This window comes from Liolophura sinensis, chromosome 8 (assembly GCF_032854445.1).
Source record: "Liolophura sinensis isolate JHLJ2023 chromosome 8, CUHK_Ljap_v2, whole genome shotgun sequence".
NCBI classification, from domain to species: domain Eukaryota; kingdom Metazoa; phylum Mollusca; class Polyplacophora; order Chitonida; family Chitonidae; genus Liolophura; species Liolophura sinensis.
This window is the reverse complement of record NC_088302.1, coordinates 29993220-30012687: the sequence shown is the minus strand read 5'-3', so window position 1 is coordinate 30012687 and position 19468 is coordinate 29993220. Positions and strand designations below refer to the sequence as shown.

Genomic DNA, 19468 nt, shown 5'->3' with positions numbered 1-19468 from the left:
TGAGAATGTTAGTTTTCATTCTAATGACGACTCAGAAAGATGAGACAGATGTATCCACTGTGCTGGACATCCGTTTGACCTAACTAACACAACGATGTTAATTACAATTGGTTATATGCTTGCTCTTGATTTACGGTTCAGAAATGTTCTCTGTTAAGTAATCTGTTAAATGTAAGAGAAAGCTTATTTAAGTGATGCTAGAATGTATTCTGTTATTCCAGCAGATTATGCTGTTAAACACAGCACAAATAATAATTCAACACAAATAATAGTATTAGAATAACGGGACATTATACTGAATATGACACATTCTTATGTTATATTGACAGAACACATTCTATCATCACCAAGACAATAGACATTCTGTTACATTTAACATATTTTAGGGGGTTTACATTATTCCATTACCAGATGCCGTCTTTTTTCAGGTCGTGTTGAACCAGTCATTGGACAAGATTTTCCTGCACTTACATGGGCTACGAAAGCTCTGTTTTCTGACTTGTCCAACATGGTTCAACCTTTTTCTTCGAAGAATATACGTGTAGAACTTTAGTAATGAAAGCTTAATTTATTCAGCCCTGTATTAACACGAATTCAAAACCAAATTAGATGTTCACCAAAGTAAAATGATACCATTACCAAATGTGAAAGAGATAAGTTTTTGGACAGAAATTGTCGTCTAGTGTTATAAGTTGGCGGTAAAGTATATACAGTACCAAGTAAATAAATCTATTTATACATTGCACACCTATACCAATTCAACATACGGGCATAAGGCCATACATGGCATTGTATTACTGGTATAATGTCGTGATCGAGGTTTGTGCACGTTCAGGACAAAGCCTGTGGGAATCAAGAAACACCGCACTAATTTCTCGCAGGTTATCTCCTACGAGAAAATGTAGCCAGACCCACTCTCCTGTACACACGCCTATGATCAGAAACATGTCAAATGCGGTTAAATTAAGGGAAGATGAAATTTTATTACCTCCGGCGGCATTGTAACAGAAGAAAGATAAGCCAGTGATATTATTGATAGATGTCGCCACTTTTACTGAGTGCTGTATGTAGGTATATAGGCTTGTATGTAGATGTGAACCATATTGGCCTGCGTCTAATGGATACATCTCCCCCCCCACCCCCCGGGGACCGTGCATGGGTATCAAAATGGCGTGTTTAAACTTAATATTCTGGAACATTTCAGGAAATCGATGTCTGCCTGTGAAGATCAGATATGTACCTATATATTATACATGGTCAGCAGAATAATACATCTTGCGTGTTGCCCGGATGTTCGATTCAAAGCATATATACACGTTTGCCTTTAGGGTCTTTTATAAGCAGCAAAATGTAAGCATAATTCAGAACACATGTATATACATTTCCATTGTTCACCTCTGGAAGATAGGTATGAATATAGATGGCCTGATGCGAGATAACTGTCTAGGTCGTGACGACCTGTACAATAAAGCTAGTTAAAGCACCGTAGCAATGCTAAGATGAACAACAGTAGTCTATAGACATTTGTCTGTTTATATATTTTATTGGTTAGTATTGGTATATACTGGGTTGGTATATTCAACTTTTCACTTATATGGCAGTGAGAAGGCTCATTACTTAAGGTTAACCGCGGGGTGCAACTAAGGCAATAAATCTCATTCACACAGCCAGGTCCAGCAACAGCTTCCTGCCTTTAAAACTGCAATCGAGAGCTGGATTCCGAACTGGGACTCCCTTGTTATAGGGGAGCTCCAGTTGACAGATAAGAAACAAAACTTTAGGTTTTCTCTTTTGTTGTAAATTAGTCGCTACAGAGGCATAGGCCTCGTCGTCTCAAAGCTTCGAGCGGTGTGGTCTACTCCTAATGCATTGACGGCAAAACGGAGATGTAACTTACATCTTTCTTTGGGTTAGCATCAACTTATTATGGACATCATGGTGACACCCGTCGTTCCGGCAATTGACATATGGTTACACGAGCATATTTTACTTTTATACGAACGCGGTCATATTATGGTCGTCATGCTGGTACATGGTGAGGTCCGCCATGGTTTCTACCCAGTCAAGCGGGGCCTCCGTGGCTCAGTTGGCTAGCGCGCTAGCGCAGCGTAACGACCTATAGGAGTCTCTCACCAATGCGGTCGCTGTGAGTTCAAAGTCCAGCTCATGCTGGCTTCCCCTCCGGTCGTAAGTGGGAAGGTCTGCCACCAACCTGCGGATGGTCGTGGGTTGCCCCCAGGCTCTGCCCGGTTTCCTCCCACCATAATGCTGGCCGCGGTCGTAGAAGTGAAATATTCTTGAGTACGGCGTAAAACACCAATCAAATAAATAAATAAATAAATTCTACCCACTCAGTCTTTTCATTTCACATCTCCTCCCGTTATAAGATCGCTAGTTTGTGGCGGCAAGCAAATCAGATGCAGCACCTCCTCCCATCCTCCACCCCACCCCTCATCCCAGTTTTAAATTCAGATGCTCTTTTCAGAATCAGTTTATTTGCTTTCTTCTAGTTGCTATTGGATGTAGGAAAAACGCCATTTATTTTCACATTTATATACAACGTCCGCTTCTATTTTCGTGAAATGCCTGCTTCATCATTACCAACGATACATGATATCTATGTCTCTATCCGATACCAGTTCAATCATCAGTCCACTGATTTCACTATACATAAGGTTTTCCAACAAGCTGGATTAGAAACAATTATCTATAGCACAGTCTAAAGCCTAAATCCTGGATTTTTTTTCGAAACGGCCGAGTGCAATAATTCGAGAGTAAGACTTGAAACAGAGCTTTATACGAAGAGGCAGGTTGATGGATGGTTTACTATACCGTTCACATGGTAGTGAGCAGCTAACGGTATCTCCCGTGACAGTATACCTGTAGTGATTATATCGGAACCTGTCCAATTTGAACAAGGAAGAATCTACTGACGAAAGGGATGTTCTTAAGCTACATGTAGATGAATGTATTTGCCAGGAATTTCACACATGAATCCTGACAAGTATAATAGTTACAGGGGCTTTTCATACATCCATCAGAAGCTTTAGGTTACATGGGAGTGGACACTGATGACCATTATCAGTGTGACAAGACATAGGATAGATCCATTAGATGTATTTAGTTGAGCACGCAGTAGTTACGGGATACAGTAAAATAATCAATCTTCACTATCAAGACGTGAACTAAAGAGCGAAAAATAAGCGATAAAAAACTCACTTAATGATAAAAGCATCCAGGATTTTAAATTGTAATTTAAAGGATTTTAAAAGTAATAAAAGTAAAGGGCAATGCTTTGGCGTTCAAAGTGTGCTCAGATGACAATACATAAGCCCTATGTCTTCGGTTACAGGTGTGACCATTTGCCAACTGTCACACTGTCATCACCCCTCTGATTTTGCTCTCTCTGCGGTAATTCCGTTAAACGCAGATAATGTTCACCCCGAGAAGGCTGTACAATGCAAAGCATTTAAATGTAAAGGCGGTTCAAACGTGAAGTAAGCGTCATCAGATAGGTCTACACCGCAGAAAACTGACTAAAATTACTTTTACTCGTATTTTCGGGTTGGTTAGTGCGCTAGCGCAGCGTAATGACCCAGGAGCCTCTCACTAATGCGCTCACTTTGAGCTCAAATCCAGCTCATGCTGGCTTCTTCTCCGGCCGTACGTGGGAAGGTCTTTCAGTAAGCTGCGGATGGTCGTGAGTTTTTCCCGGTCTCTGCCTGGTTTTCTCCTACCATAATGCTAGCCGCCGTCGTATAAGTGAAATATTCTTGAGTACGGCGTAAAACTCCAATCAAATAAATAAATAAATTACTCGTATTTTCAGACTTTGAAAGAGGATTTAAATGCATTCAAATGTTTGAATTCTAAGGTGGGTTTATTATTAATTTTTTTTTTTGGCGAAATTTTTGTAAACATATGAACTATTCGACAATAAAAAGTTTATGGAGTTGGACATACCCCTCCTGATCCGGGTTCCTACGGCTCATCATGCAACTAAAACATTTGAATGCATCTTTTTACAAAAAAAATTAGAGAAAAAATATAATCAACCTATTTTTGTGCATAGTTTTCAGCTACGTCATAATTTTCCTTTCTTTCACTTCATTACAGGACGTCTCAGCATGGAGTAGATTCAAGACTGTCCACACCGCGAACTGTTAAGAACGACACTGGACTTAAAATTATGCAGATTGCTATTTTGAGTATCTAGGGTCTAAGTTGATTAAAGCGTTACCTCCATATGATTAGTCTACCAAGAAAATGACTCAAAGACACTAGGTTAACATCATCCTGTGAAGGACAAAATGAATGTCGCACACATGCCCAACGGGAACATAAGGCTGTAAGAGTGATCTCCCTTGTTTGATGTTCTGACAGTTTATACTCAATTGTATTTAATTTTACAGGTAAATGAGATTTAAATCCTAATGCCTGTTATCTTGAAACAAATGTACCAGGCAGAGAGATAATAGAGATAATACAAATCTTTGACCCCAATACGCTTCTAAATAGCTTGCCAATAGACTTAGATGTTCCACTTGTGTCCGGTTTCCTTCCACCGTAACGCTGGTCGCCGTCACACAAGTGAAAGAATCTTGAGTACGACCTAAATCACAAACCAAATAAACAGATAAATAAATTCCATTCCTTGTGTTTTGGGATAAAACTACATACAAGAAGCTGTCAGCACTTCCTTTGTCTGCAGATAAAGGGTTCAAGAATTGTTCACGTGTGTGGTCAGGTTTATATGTACTTATTTATTTGATAGGTGTTTTACGCCGTACTCAAGCATATTTCACTATTACAGCCGTGGCCAGCATTATATTGGGAGGAAATCGGGCAGAGCTCGGTGGAAACCCACGACTGGTTAGGTTTATTGGTGGAGGCAACTGGGCCGGTGCACCAAAAATAAACCAATCCACTTTGATAAGTTCCTGACAAACCCTCTGAAGTCATAGCCGATTGGGTGAGACGGATTCGAACATGTGATTTCATGGGTCAATGATCTGGCAGTCGCAGAGAGCCAGCATAAACCCCCTGAGCCAACAAAGGCCATACGAACACTTTATAGGCTGTAGAACTCCATCCGTTTAGAACAGCTTGATATTTTTCTGAGAATTTTGTTCTTGCCTTGAAATCACATGGAATTTGACAAAAAATTATGGTTATCATATTGCAAGATCCACAAGCCTTTTCTTTTCTTTTTCTTTTCCTGAAACTGTGTTGACAGTGAAGAGCTAACAAAAATGTGACTGTCCCATGTATCTTCCCAGTTTATTTTTACCTACACCACATTGATACAACGGGAACAGAAAGGGAAAAGAGACATTAACAGATGACCATCTATGATCATCTTTAAGTCTATAAAAGAACTACACAGCATTACTGAATGGCAGAAAGGCCTGTGGGTCTAGTTAAAATTTGTAGGAAAATGAACAATATCTAACAATAATTTTTAGATTCCCTCTGATTACAAGGCAAGGGCAAGATTTTGCCCAACTCAGGCTGTTTTAATGGTAAGGTGATGTGCCATAAATTACATCAGCACATCAGAAAATGATGAGGTTACTTAGTTTCAAGAACAAAATGGTCCCTTCAAGTTAAACACTAAGACTTAATTACCTCACACAATAAACTGATGAAAAGAAATAACACACCGATGCACTGTCATGAACTGTTCCTTAAGTTTATTTATGTACAATACATGCCTAGGCCATTGCAAAACTGACTACATGAAATATCTATTACAGCGCACACATCTAAGCTGGTGGAAGTGTTTCTGTTCACCAACAGAATAACAAAAGTCTGGACACATGGTGGTAGCTTGTCACAGTTCACACGCGCAGCCTATGATATTTTCTTCCTAAAATATCCTCCATCATTTTTCATCGGCAAAGTCAGCTGGATTCTTCCGACTTAACCTGGCATTTTCCTTCTTACCCCAGTCATAGACCATGTAGCCAATGATGAGTGCTGTGCAACAGACAGAAAACATTGTTCTCAAGTCATAAGTGTGACACTGTATCAAAGGTTAGGCAGAAATTTACAGCATTATACATCAGATTTCAATGGGTATCATTATTAATTATTTTGAAACAATTTGACCTTCATTACACAAAAATCTTGATTCTCTTCCCCATTCATGTTAAACCCATCACACACTGAATGAGAGCATGGCAATGGCTTTTTAATAAGGAAACACCATTTAGTAATGGCTAACAAGAAGTCTAGAAATTTCCACTGAAGAAAACCATTTACCATCAAGTCATACATATACATATCACAAGTGTATAGACTTAGTTAAGAGTAAAATGTTATGACTACAATACAGTGTTTCTTACGTGGTACAACCCTGAACACTTGGCCACGAAAGCGTCTAAACATATTTGGAATCCCATGGGAAATGGCGCCGGCAAACGCTTTTTGTTCATATGGAGACAAGCTGTAGGAGACGAGTCCATGGACTTTGTAGAGATTCCCAAAGGATCTACCCATGATGGCAGAAATAGGGACCTACAGAACAAACATATGTGACTTATATAAGAATCCACTAGGCATAATAAGACACAACTGCTGTGGTGACGTACATGTAAAGGTTGCAGCAAAAACAAAGCATCATCAACATCTTGTTTGACTGTCATTTTAAATTGCCACAATGAGGAATTTGGAGAGTATTTGAGCACAATATCTTCAAATAAAGGCCAAGCCTTCATCAACAAATGTCACCGTTAGTACTTCATACTTCTGTTGGCATATCACACCGACAGTCACATGCTCGCATTTTCACGTTATCTACTATTTTTGCAATTAGCACTCATTCACACACTCAAATGAACTCTTCTCCACTCCATCACTAAAAAGTTTCTTCTTTTTTCAGTCTGGTACCTTCAGGTACGGCCACCTTTATATGAAACAATTGTAATGCCAAATGGCTGCAACACACTGTATCTAACTTCGCATTTTAGATTGCCCTATTGGAATCAGACTAACATTTTTCCTACTAAAAGGCACCCATTTTTACTGGACGAAGGCTAAACTTTAAAGACTAAAACTGTCTTTTAAGACCTATGTTTTCTGAATTTAGATGTAGGCTTGGGCATTCATTAGCAGGTTAAGCGCTATACTTTTCTAACTGATAAAGCCTAATGTACTCTGTTTCAGAGAACCGTCACCCCACAATCTGTCTTACTATAACAAACTATACAAACTATACTTACTATAACTAACTATGACATAACAGAACAAATAAATTTACAAAATAAATAACGACAAGGCGTCCAGTTTTCGTCACCGCCAATGAAAACTTCAAACTATGTTGTGTCCAGTGCCCGTTTTGATATCCCCTGGTGCACCTCGATTAAGTACATAATCCATGGATCAAAAAGCATACTTACTGCAAAAGATGATGCGAAATAAGCGCTGACAACAGTTTCAGACCGTCTTGTAAGCGGTCCTCTCCTTTCTTAGAGGTCACCACGGAAAGTACGAAGCTACGAAAGCCTCACTTACGCATTTACATCTGCCAGTTATTTAACAGGAGGCCGTATTTTAGCCAGTCAACATTCGCTGATAACTCTTAAAGTATTCACAAGTTTTAAAGAAACGATTTTTTTAGCTTTTATCTAAGAAAAATAACTACGAAACTACGGATCACACACTCACATTCAGAATGATGCCCAGTCGAGTCGAAAAGGTTACTTGAAATTGCTTCGCATAAGTTAGGCCTACACTTGAGTTTGAAAATAACACATTGTTTTTTCTTTTTACAGACTGATTAAGCAAAATATTTACTTGCAACTGTCAACGTCGACGGTCATGCCCTTGGACGTGAAACGTGTACGCGAGATCAGGTCGATCGATCAGGTGTTCGAATCCAGCTCTTGCCGCCTTGGCTAGGCTGCGGCTTTAAATCAAGAGTTTTATCAGGTACTCTCATTTCTCCAACCCTAAAAGTTACGACCGTCATAGGAGTGAATAAATCAGTCAATGGCATGTAGTATTTAAAATGTACTCTACAATACATAAATAGATTTATATAGGCCTTCTGATTTTACTGAGCTGGATTTAGTGTTAAAATGATGTATACCCTACCTCCAATAACTCAGTGTCTTCCTTAATAGTTTTAAATAGCTTTAAAACAGTGATCGAGAAACCGCAAGTGCTAACCGGCAAGTTAGTCCGGGTACCGTGACTGACTTTTTGTTGAGGAATATTTGGATACGCCATATCCGTGGTAGCCCAAAGCTAAGCCGGACTAACCTACCGTACCTCGCAGCTTCCGTCGTGTAGTCTTTCACGTTGATAATTTCAATAAAAACAATACGGGCGTTGTAGGGAATCGTGGATAGCAAAAAATAAGCGAGGATTCGAGCCGGTTTTTTAAGCGAAATTTTCCGCGTAGAAGTTCATATGACCGAAGCTAGGCGTGATGGTAGGAACGTCCAGCTTTGCTTTGGGCAATATCCACGGGTGGTAGGCCTGTCGCACTACAGCTCGGCTGCAGGCACACAAGATGAAGGAAATACTACGTCTAATTTATTCGCTTATTAATTCATTTCATTGGGATTTTACGTCGTTCACCGCAAGACAAAAGCACGTCTATTCTTCTTCAATGAGTTGATTCGCCACGCAGGCTTCGTGATGATCATACAATGTATATGCTTACATTAACAAATTATTTTAGTAAATAGAAGTTACAATGCATGCTACATTTCGGCAAGAAGTTTCGCAAATGCTACATGTAACCATATACGTAATCCGAAGAATGTATTACGCATTTGTTTCCAACTGTTACTACATGGAGTTATCGCCCATAGCGTACATCAACAGCTGTCAGGAATCGAAAACCGGAAGCTATACATGTATAAAGTGTCAGTGAGAAAATAAAAGCATGTGAGACGTGTGTCGGCGTTGGTCTGTGTTGTCAAAGAGATGACATTCCGGGCGGCAGGTACGCTCGCTCCTGAAACCTGTTTCGTCTCGCAAAGAATTTTTTTTGCCCTTCTCATCTACTCGCAGAATAAATACACAGTAAAGAAATGCAGGTGTGCGTGGATGTTAAGGAGTATGTTTGACTACAATGCAGCTCCGCGACTAACAGGTCCTCTCTAACTGACTACCGTCACCCGACTTCACCCAGTGCCCTTATGCTGAGACCCGACGGCACCCAGCTGCTCGGTATTGACGACTGTCACTCATCACAATCCGTCCCCTCGGGAGTGTCATCGAGTGTTGGTATCTGTGTCAAGTGAGTCAGTTGTGCCGAGCTCGCTGACAGCGACGGGTAGAATGGCCGTGTCAGATGTATACGGTTTTAATGATAAACTCATTGAAGCGATCGGCTTACAGAAAAGGAAGCTCCCTGGGGTAAGTACAAGTGTATATTTATTACAGCTTTAATTAAATTAATAAGGTGTTGATTAATAATCATATATGCGTGTGACTCGGTTACTTGTAAAATTTAGCCTACACTACCACCCTCAAACACATGTAAGCCCTTCATGATATATATGGGGACAATTTTACACATAGTTGATGGACAAGTTAAGACTGCTGTCAGACAGATTTGTTCATGATATTTTTAAAGTTTTGATTAGGCCTACATATATATATATATATATATATATATATATATATATATATATATATATATATATAGAAAAGCATGTTTTCATGTTGTTTACTCTACGCGTAGAATCGAAGTGAGGCTCAGTTAAATTTGTCAGAATTTCAACCATGTGGTTATGAGCATGCACATACATGTACACATGTTGGCATATTTACCTGGCTGTTGTATCAGGTGTATATAACTGAAGGAGGCTGCTGTATGCAAGCTCTCACATGTTTTCATCCATAGAATAATTAAAAAGGCCTTCTGAATTAGTCATAGCTCACACAACTGTACAAAACTGTACATTAGTTCTTGCTATAAATGTTGCAAAGCATTTACTGAAATTGATCAAAAGATGTTACAGATCGTTTGGACAAAATACATTTATACTAATAAATAAATAACATTTATATAATGCCAATTGTTGACTATATATGTAATCTGCTCTGCAGACGACAATAATTTATTTATTTATTTGATTGGTGTTTTACGCCGTACTCAAGAATATTTCATTTATACGATGATGGCCAGCATTATGGTGGAAGGAAACCAGGCAGAGCCCAGGGCAAACCCACTACCATCCGCAGGTTGCTGGCATACATTCCCAGGTATGGTCGGAGAGGAAGCCAGGATGAGCTGGAATTGAACTCACAGCGACCGCATTGGTGAGAGACTCCTGGGTCTAGCGCGCTAACCAACTGAGCCAGAGACCCCTAGACGACAATAAGCAGTGTCAGTAATAAATAAGGCAAAGCAGCTGTAAACAGTCTTTGGTTGATTGATCTCGAAGGCCCTTGCCCGCAGCATGTAGTCAAGTCATGTTTGACAACTTTACAAATACATGTTATTTGACAAAGTCATGGGAAACCGGCTTGTCTCCACGTAGCTGACCAGAATAATCCAACGTGCCTCTGGCTAAAAGAACCTGAGTGTCACCATCTAAGGCTTGTAAGGTAATTAAAGACACTGGATCATTTGTTCTCATTTTATGTTTCATGTTATAGATATTTGAATATCTAAAAAAAAAAAAAAAATTCATCATGCTGACATCTGTAGAAGTCTAATATTAAAATTATACACAGATTTTAAGTATATATGTATATGAATATATGATTTATGGTTCACTCTTTAATAGAGGTCAGTATCAACACCCAGACCTGTATAGCTTTCTTCTGAAATCTTAAACATATTCTTATTAATAAATATGGCTCTGTCACCTCTACAGAAAAATCAACCTGTATACGTACTTATATGAAAGATTATCATAATCTTAAGTCCAGCTCACATTTGCAGATCAGGAGATTAATCATGAAGTGTTTATCGTCTACTTGTAAGTAATGATTATAAGTAATCTGGGGATACTTAATCTTTTTATCACACAGCTAATCTGACCTTGCAATTGACATTAAGATGTTTATTACACTGTTCCTTGAAGGTTAATAGAAAAAGTAAACTGTGGAAAGTTAATTAATTACAGCCTTTGAACATTTTGTTTGATGTAGTTTGAAGTAATTAATTTGGTAATTTATCTACTTGTGTGCTAAAGGTAACTTTAAAATTACTGAAATCTGTCTTTTGAAAAACTCTGATCATATCCTTGAAATGCTGAAAAAAAAAATCTATGACCTACTGCTTCATTAAAAACTGAAATTAATTCCTTCAGGGGATAAGTAATTTTGTTTTTACCCGTGTAAATTTAGCATTTATATGGTTTATAAGTTTATAATTGGTTGTATGTGAGGGAGTAGCTTTCAAACTAAGTCGATGACATTATGCACTGTTGTTTGATTTATATATCATTTAACCTATAAGTATAAGTATCGTATCTCAGCGTAACTGGCAGTACATGTTGTCTGCGTGTGACATACTTCCAGCATTTGTTGATTCACAATGGTGAATTGATTAACTTAAAGCTATACAAAATGTACCCAAAGGGTGACTTATCCCGAGACAAGGTGTAGCCAAATTGCTCTCACCTGGCCAGATCTCGTTTGTCTACCTGTCTAGTTGACATCACACACCTGACAGGTATAGAGTGGTATTTACCTGTCCTAATTGCTTTAATTCCGTAAAAGGCATCTGGAAGCCATACTGTGAGTTTTATGTACAAGCCTCAGACAGCTATACATGCACAAGACGTGTCAGCGAGTGGCCTGACTGAAAAGACCTTGTTATACTGTAAGGTTTACAACATTAAAAAGGCAAGCTTGAGTGCAATAGACTTATTGAGTGCTTGAGGGTTTGACATGAAAAGAGGTATAAGGTACATTATGTGGGTGGTATTTCTCATACTAATTTCACAGAACATGAATGAATTTTCCTTTTTCAGGAAGGATTGACTGTCACAGTAAAAGTTCCCGAAGTGAACCAGATTTAGAAACTCTATATACAAGTGATATTAGATTTTTTTTCATCATTAATGACACTTACTTGGGGTGTATTTTCACAAAATATGGTTCAGAAGTAGTCGAAAATTCCAAACTGAGGAAAAGTGTCTTTTGTTGATAATAAGTGGTGACATTCACAAATATTTGGTTTATATTTTAATATAACTACACAGAATTTGAGATCTATTAATTACACATGTAGTGCTAATGTAATCAAAAGTCTTTCTTTGAGCTGTATAATTGTGACATCAGCTGCTTTGCATGGAAAAAGCCATTAAGTACAGTTACACTAGTTTATCCAAATAACTAAGTTGTAGAAAAATTATACAAAAATGTTTTTTACATCATTAATCATCATGATAATTTGAAATTTACATGCACCTCTGACTTTCTTTGATTTAGAATACAGGTGTTAAAACATTTTTTTTTTTTATCTTTGCAGTTTAGATGTGAACCTACAACAATATTGGTAGAATTAGGTTAAGACCGTGTATAGATATTTTACAGTGTGTATGGTAGCTGATGCATTGAGAGGGACACGCCCCTGTGCTGTCTATCTGGCATATGTTTGTACTATATACAGGTCTGTAAATAATCCCAGAGGTTATCCTTTTGTCAAAATCTGGTGTATTATGATTCATCCCTGTGAACTGGATATAAAGCTTAGCCTAGAGCCTTTACAGAAATAAAATTACCCCTTTTCATGCATTTTTTTGGTGAACTTGAGTTCAGCAGATATAATAAGAAATGGTGTCAGGCAGCTTTTCAACATCATGCCCTTGTAAATTCACAACGAAAAGGAGTTAGGTCATAGGTTGGATGATTTCATTTTTAATAACCATTTATGTTGATATGTGGAAATATAACGTAAACTGCAAGTCATTAATTTATTGTACTGCCTTGACGTTAAATTTAGAGGCGATGAAAAGTTAAATGGAGATTTGTTAAAAATATTTTGTCTGCATTAATTAATAAAGCTTCAGGCTTAAGACCAGAATTTATTTTATTTTACTAAGTTATTGCTTTTTAGCCTGATTCTGGGAGTTCTGTTGAAAATAAGAATTTAAACATGTGTATTGCATTTCACGTAAAGTTTTGAAGTTTCAGGCGACACATTTTGCTTTCTGATTGATTCCTCCACTTTACTGTAAGGTTTTGTGTAAAATCTGATTCACAGAAACATAAGGGTTACAAAAAAAATATATCATTTTAAGGCCTTTATGTACCTCCAAAAACGCATGTTTACATATCGAACTTCACATGAAATACACTATTGTGAATCTTCAACCTGTTTTAACCACTAAAGCAGTTTTTCAGCAGAATTTATGCATACAGTTATTATAAAAATGAAACCAAAAATGATTTGTCTGTCAGTACAGATGCAAGCTTCATAAAACTGTGCAGATTATTTCTCTACACCCCATAGTTCTCTCAGAATGTTTCAAAATATTGGTCACTGAGGTGGTTGAAAAGGTTCAGTAATTATGGCATTTGGCTTACTTTTTTGGATGATGTTTAATGACATGTCAGGTTCATGGCTGGAGGATTACCGTGTGTCTTTCACCTAGAGTTTGGTATTTAACAATGCATATTCAAAAGCACTCAAATTCCGTAAACTGATACTTAAGTTTTACTCATGAAAAATCAGTCTTCTTCTAATTAACAAATTAATTCGAACTTCACAAAAAACTCTTTTCATTCATAAGATGGATAGTTCAGTTGGAATCTAGCAAAATGTGCCACTTGAAAGATGCTCAGCAATACAGTAATTAGAGTGGGCGAAGGAAACCAGTGCCTCTTCCTGCCAAATCTCACAATTCAAACCACCATGTAAGCTTTAATTTATTTATTTATTTATTTGAGTTGTGTTTTATGCCAAACTTAAGAATGTTAAACTTATATGACAGCAGCCAGCATTATTGTGGGAGGAAACCAGGCAGAGTCCGAGGGAAACCCATGAAAATCCACAGGTTGCTGCAAGATCTTCCCACGTACGACCGGAGAGGAAGCCAGCATGAGCTGGACTTGAACTCACAGCGACCGGCGTAGATGGGAGGTTTCTGGGCTACTGAGGGCCCCTCGAAAGCATTAAGCTGACTGAGTCAGCAAGGTCCTTAGAAACACATTTGGAAGTATGCTTGTTTAGGTAACATACTAGAATCTACAGGTTCATATTAGATCTGAAGACTGATGTTTGTCCTCATAGTTAATGTCCTAATGTAACTTGTTTCTTTACCAGAATGAGGTCCAGGTAGTGAAGCGAGAACGGCTGTACTCCATAAAACACAAAGATGCCTACTGCACTAAGGACAGGGCATTCTTCAGGGATCTACTCAAAGCTGTCACACCTGGTTTGTGGGTTTACCTGTGTACTGAAAACACATCTATCATTACACCACTACCTCTTCAAGTGATGAAAGTTTGAGACTTTCTAAAAGTTGGTGGTTTTATAAATTGGAGGCCTTCATGTACAGTACTAACTGCTTTTGGGCAAATGAAAAGTTCTTGACAATGGCCTGATTTGCTGCCTGTCATGATTGTCTCAAAATCACTAGTGTTCTTCACGTATGATTACTGTGAACAATATTCTAAATATTACAGACTTCACTGAAAAGAAAAACTTCTTCATATTGAATAAGAGAGAAAAATAAGATGTATATTCGATTCTTATTTTGAAAATCCAAACCATATGTTCACTTATAATTCCAAAAATCTTCATGTGTAGATATATATATATATATATATATATATATATATTATATATCTTATATATATAATTATATATCTTATATATACAAGATTTCCAAAAATCTTCATGTGTATTTTATGTGTATAAAATATATATATAGATAATCTTCATGTGTATATATATATATATGTGTATATATATATATATATATATGTGTGTGTGTGTGTATATATATATATATCCACATGAAGATTTTTGGAATATATATATATATGTATATATATATATATATATAATTTCACTTAAATATCAAGGGAGGTCATTCATGTAGCTGTGTTCTCTCTCTGGGGCAGATCCTACCCTGTTCATGGCTAAGCAGGCTCCTGGTGATTATGATTGGATGTCCTTCCACAACGAACCTGGTCAAACATTTTCAGAATTTCTCCGCATTCCCAAAAACATCCCAGCACTTCCAAGGAAGAAAATCTACTTGTTACCTCTGGTGTTCTTCGAAGATCCGGTGCCAAAGGATATTTTACGACTTCTAAGGACTTATGCTTCAATGTTTTTCGGGCTACCTGTGAAGATTTTGAAACCGATCAACATAAAGTCTCAGATTCCGTACAGGGACAACCACCTGTCTGGCACCGTACAGGTGGATGCAGGTGTTATACTGAAGAAACTGGAGCTGCTGCTTCCAGCAGACGCCTTCTGTCTGGCAGGGATAACAATGTGTGACATGTATCCAAGAGACAGCTGGAACTTCGTGTTTGGTCTGGCCAATCTCATCAAGCGCTGTGGAGTTTACTCCCTGGCAAGGTATTTGTCAACGTTTGGAGACCAGAAAACAACTCAGGTGAAAGTGGACAGGTATGTCTAACTAGTTAAGGTAAGATTTGGTATTGGCTTATCAAAGGCATTTTCACCAGGAAGTTGAAAACTTATACACTGATTCTTTACAGGAGAATAATATGCTGACCACAATTTCTGTTCTTTCCTGTTTTCAGTTTGGCTTTTTAAGGACTTGGAATTTGTGACTTAGGGCTAAAATTGCTTGAAATATACGAGCCAAAGGTTTATCAAGCAAACTGGAGTCTGCAGTCAAAATCTGAAATACAATTTTAGAGCTAATTTTTGGGGCCTAGAAGTTAAAAATCTTGACACTGCCTCATAAATGTTCTTTTTACAAAAGTATCAAAATTTCAGTTCCAAGTAGCAAAATTTAAGTATTAATTTGTGACAAGGATTTTAACCTTTGTTTAAGTGTTGAAGGGCCCAAAGCTAGGGTATCACTGCTCTTCGCTATATAGCAATTTGACCATCCTTTCGATGCCATGACCTCATTGGTCAAGGTCACTAGTCTTCTAAGGAGGTTGTAAACTTTATAGGACTGTACACTGCTCCATTTCAGTCTGCTGTAATTCTTTCCCCATTTCACATGTTTGCAAGATGTTTTTTCAAGCATATTCTGAAGGCATTATTCTGTATTGACTGATAAAATTATACTTTTTGAAATAGTCCAATTCAACCAATGTATTTTGTCTCCAAAATCAAATTAAAAATATGTCTAAATTGCACATTAAGTTCCTTTTTTATGTGCAAATGGTTGAGGAATTCAGGTAAAAGCAGTTTTAGCAACCAAGGGTTGTCCTATAGCTGGGTATTATGCACATGTAAGTCTACACGTTTTCATTGGATGATAATGGACAATTTCCTTGACAATAATTATTTTGAGTTGCTAAATTGTGTTTGGCCATGTATAATATGTGAGTGAGTGAGTGAGTGCTTGGGGTTTAATGTCGTACTTAACAATGTTTAAGTCATATGATGATGAAGGAATCCTATGAGTGCATGTAATGAGCCTCTTTGATGCAGGACCAATTTCCACCGCTCTTTTATCTAGTGCTGCTTCACCGAGATGCCTTACCCAAGGCAAGTAAGCCAGCCCGCCCGAGCCATTATACTGATATGGGTCAACCAGTCATTGCACTATCCCCTTCATGCTGAATGCCAAGCGAGGAAGTTACAACTTCCTCTTTTAAAATCTTAGGTGTGACTCGACCCAGGATTGACCCGGGTCTACCGCTCCCGAAGCGGACGCTCTACCCACTGTGCTAACAGGGGCTGGTTATAATATTTAAAGCCTGTTTACTTTGTTATATACTTTAGAAGGGCTGTATATGATTAATGCCATTGATTATATATACTTGGGGCCAAGGGGATTATAGCATGCCAGCGCAGCGTAATGACCCAGGAGCCTCCCACCAATACGGTCGCTGTGAGTTCCAAGTCCAGCTCATGATGGCTTCCTCTCCAGCCGTACATGTACACGGGAAGGTCTGCCCGGAACCTACGGATGGCCGTGGGTTTCTCCCGGGCTCTGCTTACTTTCCTCCCACCATGATGGTGACCACCGTCTCATAAGTGAAATATTCTTGAGTACGGCATAAAATACCAATCAAATAAATAAATTATGAATACGTTTATTTATTTATTCGATTGGTGTCACACACCGTACCGAAGAATATTTCCCTTATACGACGGTGGCCTGCATTAGGGTGGGAGGAAACAGAGCACGGCCCAGGGAAACCCACGACCATCTGCAGGTTGCTGGCAGATGTTCCCACATACGGCCGTAGAGGAAGCCGGCATGAGCTGGACAAACAGCGACCGAATTGGTGAGAAGCTCCTAGGCGCATTACGCGGCGCTAGTGCGCTAACCAACTGTGCCGTGGAGGCCCCTGGCTGACTTCATGGCTGATGTATAATGTGATAGTCAGTAATATTGAAAATGTTTACGATATTTGAATGTACATACATATATGTACATAAACATATGTATTTTTAATGACAACTTTGCATATGATATTTCAGGGACAGTTTGAACAATCTACTGATGCGCTCCTGTAAGGTCATGTGTCATGAGATCTGTCACATGTTCGGCATGAAACACTGCGTCTACTACGAGTGTTTGATGAATGGATCAAACCACTTGAAGGAAGCAGATGAGCGCCCTCTACATATGTGCCCAGCGTGTCTACGTAAACTTCACTTCTCTTGTCAGTTTGACATTGTGGAGCGCTATAGAGCGCTCACAGATTTCGCAGAAAAGCACGAGGTAAACAAGGCTCATGATTGGTTCCGGCGGCGTCTCAAACAGCTTGCTCCATACGACGAAGTCTGATATTGTAAAAATTGTAACTTTATACAAGACTTATTTATTTACAAGGAGAGATCTGGTCATTTGGTTAGAAGTTATCATGTTTATCATGCTCCGATCAGACATATTCCTCACCCGACTAGTCTGAGACTTACTAACATACAACAATGACAAGAAGCCACAGAGCAGACTGTTTTAGACATAACTTTTCACCCACCCTACTCAGATGCAAACTGGAGAGTTTTCTCAGCAGTTTGTGACTTCCAGAAGTCCCAAAATCTACATTAAAGGAATTCAACGATACATGCAACCAAACAAAAATGACCTGACAGACCCCTTATAATTCTGAATCTTTGGTGTCAGAAAAATTACAAACCATGACCTTTGCTGAGCTATCTTGTCATTATTAACATTTTACACTTATTTTTACAACTGTTACGTGTACCATGGATCATACACAACTGATGGGACACACATTTTGAAGTACTGTATTTGCTCTAAAAATTTGCCTCAAAGAGTACATTTTTTTAAAATAAAGTTCATAAAATATTATTTTACTGTTGGTAGCGGTATTATAAAAGAAACTTACATGCTGCAAGAAAAATATCATACTACTTTACAAAGAAGCCTCAAATCAATTTCATAAAATCAACAAAACTCTGCCATTCAGGCAAAATGAGTAACAAGTCATGGACAAAATTTTAGGCGAAACACAGTGCATGTAGATGCATTATTGTTATTAGTCACTGGCAATGTTTTATATGTTTTCTGGTCGTAAATTGACGGTGATTTGAGTGAACAGCTCTTAGCAGCAAAACCAATGATTTTATATACCCATTTTTTCGGATTAGGAATCGGCTGGAAAAGTATTAGGGATCATTTTTTCCTTGAGCCAATATATTATCACCAACCCATAGGATAAATATATAATCTGCCCAGGACAAACTTTACACTTTTATTTTTGAATCCATGATGTATGAACATTTTCATTTTGTTAAATAATGTAAATTTTTTTGCCTATCGATCTTGTGTCTCCTCTTACACAGGTTTTTACCTATAAGGTTACTGAGACTTTGTAGAAGTCAAGGGAGCTTGTTCGGCATAATTTGTTATGTTTTACACAAGCATTTATTTAACCCTGTACTGGTATACTGCATTTATTACCACTTATATCGCATTAGCTTACATGCATAATGCCACAGTAACTGAATCTGCAGAGGTGTATAAATCATGTGAGGTGTATAAATCATGAGGTGCATAAATCATGTGATTCTATGAACACGAGTGTTCAGAAATGCTGATCACTGGCATGTGGATTTAGGAATCTTTGATGCACTGAAGAAAGGCTGTTATACACTACGTAAGTGTATGTACAAAATGTAGGTTACAAAATGAATGAATTATGTAGCCAGTTAGTGTTGGATGGTATACTAGTATGTTACAAAGTGAGTAAAAGATGTGGCCAGCATGTTTTGGATGGTATACTAGTATGTTACAAAGTGAGTAAAAGATGTGGCCAGCATGTTTTGGATGGTATACTAGTATGTTACAAAGTGAGTAAAAGATGTGGCCAGCATGTTTTGGATGGTATACAAGTATGTTACAAAGTGAGTAAA

General features: G+C 38.1%; 2 protein-coding genes across 2 annotated transcripts; one reads left to right on the top strand and one right to left on the bottom strand.

The window, feature by feature from the left end:
* Window positions 1-5678: 5678 nt before the first annotated feature.
* LOC135473978 (cytochrome b-c1 complex subunit 8-like) lies at window positions 5679-7497 on the bottom strand. Its single transcript, XM_064753950.1, has 3 exons — window positions 7401-7497; window positions 6348-6519; window positions 5679-5979 (listed from the first exon to the last, which is right to left on the bottom strand). Exons 2-3 carry the CDS (start codon window positions 6499-6501, stop codon window positions 5885-5887), a joined length of 249 nt encoding a protein of 82 aa, XP_064610020.1. The 5' UTR covers window positions 6502-6519; window positions 7401-7497; the 3' UTR covers window positions 5679-5884.
* Window positions 7498-8988: 1491 nt separating this feature from the next.
* LOC135473046 (archaemetzincin-2-like) lies at window positions 8989-18744 on the top strand. The gene is made up of 4 exons (XM_064752828.1): window positions 8989-9372; window positions 14243-14354; window positions 15046-15562; window positions 17567-18744. The coding sequence occupies exons 1-4, from the start codon at window positions 9295-9297 to the stop codon at window positions 17874-17876; spliced, it is 1017 nt and encodes a 338-aa protein (XP_064608898.1). The 5' UTR covers window positions 8989-9294; the 3' UTR covers window positions 17877-18744.
* The last annotated feature ends 724 nt before the right edge of the window (window positions 18745-19468 follow it).

Bases quoted from the DNA above. Each gene is read 5' to 3' on its own strand.
- LOC135473978 (XM_064753950.1), bottom strand. From the start codon at position 6,501: ATGGGTAGATCCTTTGGGAATCTCTACAAAGTCCATGGACTCGTCTCC. The intron at 5,980-6,347 runs GTAAGAAACACT...TCTGTTGCACAG, and splicing joins AGTGTTCAGGGTTGTACCAC to CACTCATCATTGGCTACATG.
- LOC135473046 (XM_064752828.1), top strand. From the start codon at position 9,295: ATGGCCGTGTCAGATGTATACGGTTTTAATGATAAACTCATTGAAGCG. The intron at 9,373-14,242 runs GTAAGTACAAGT...TTTCTTTACCAG, and splicing joins AGAAAAGGAAGCTCCCTGGG to AATGAGGTCCAGGTAGTGAA. The intron at 15,563-17,566 runs GTATGTCTAACT...ATGATATTTCAG, and splicing joins ACTCAGGTGAAAGTGGACAG to GGACAGTTTGAACAATCTAC.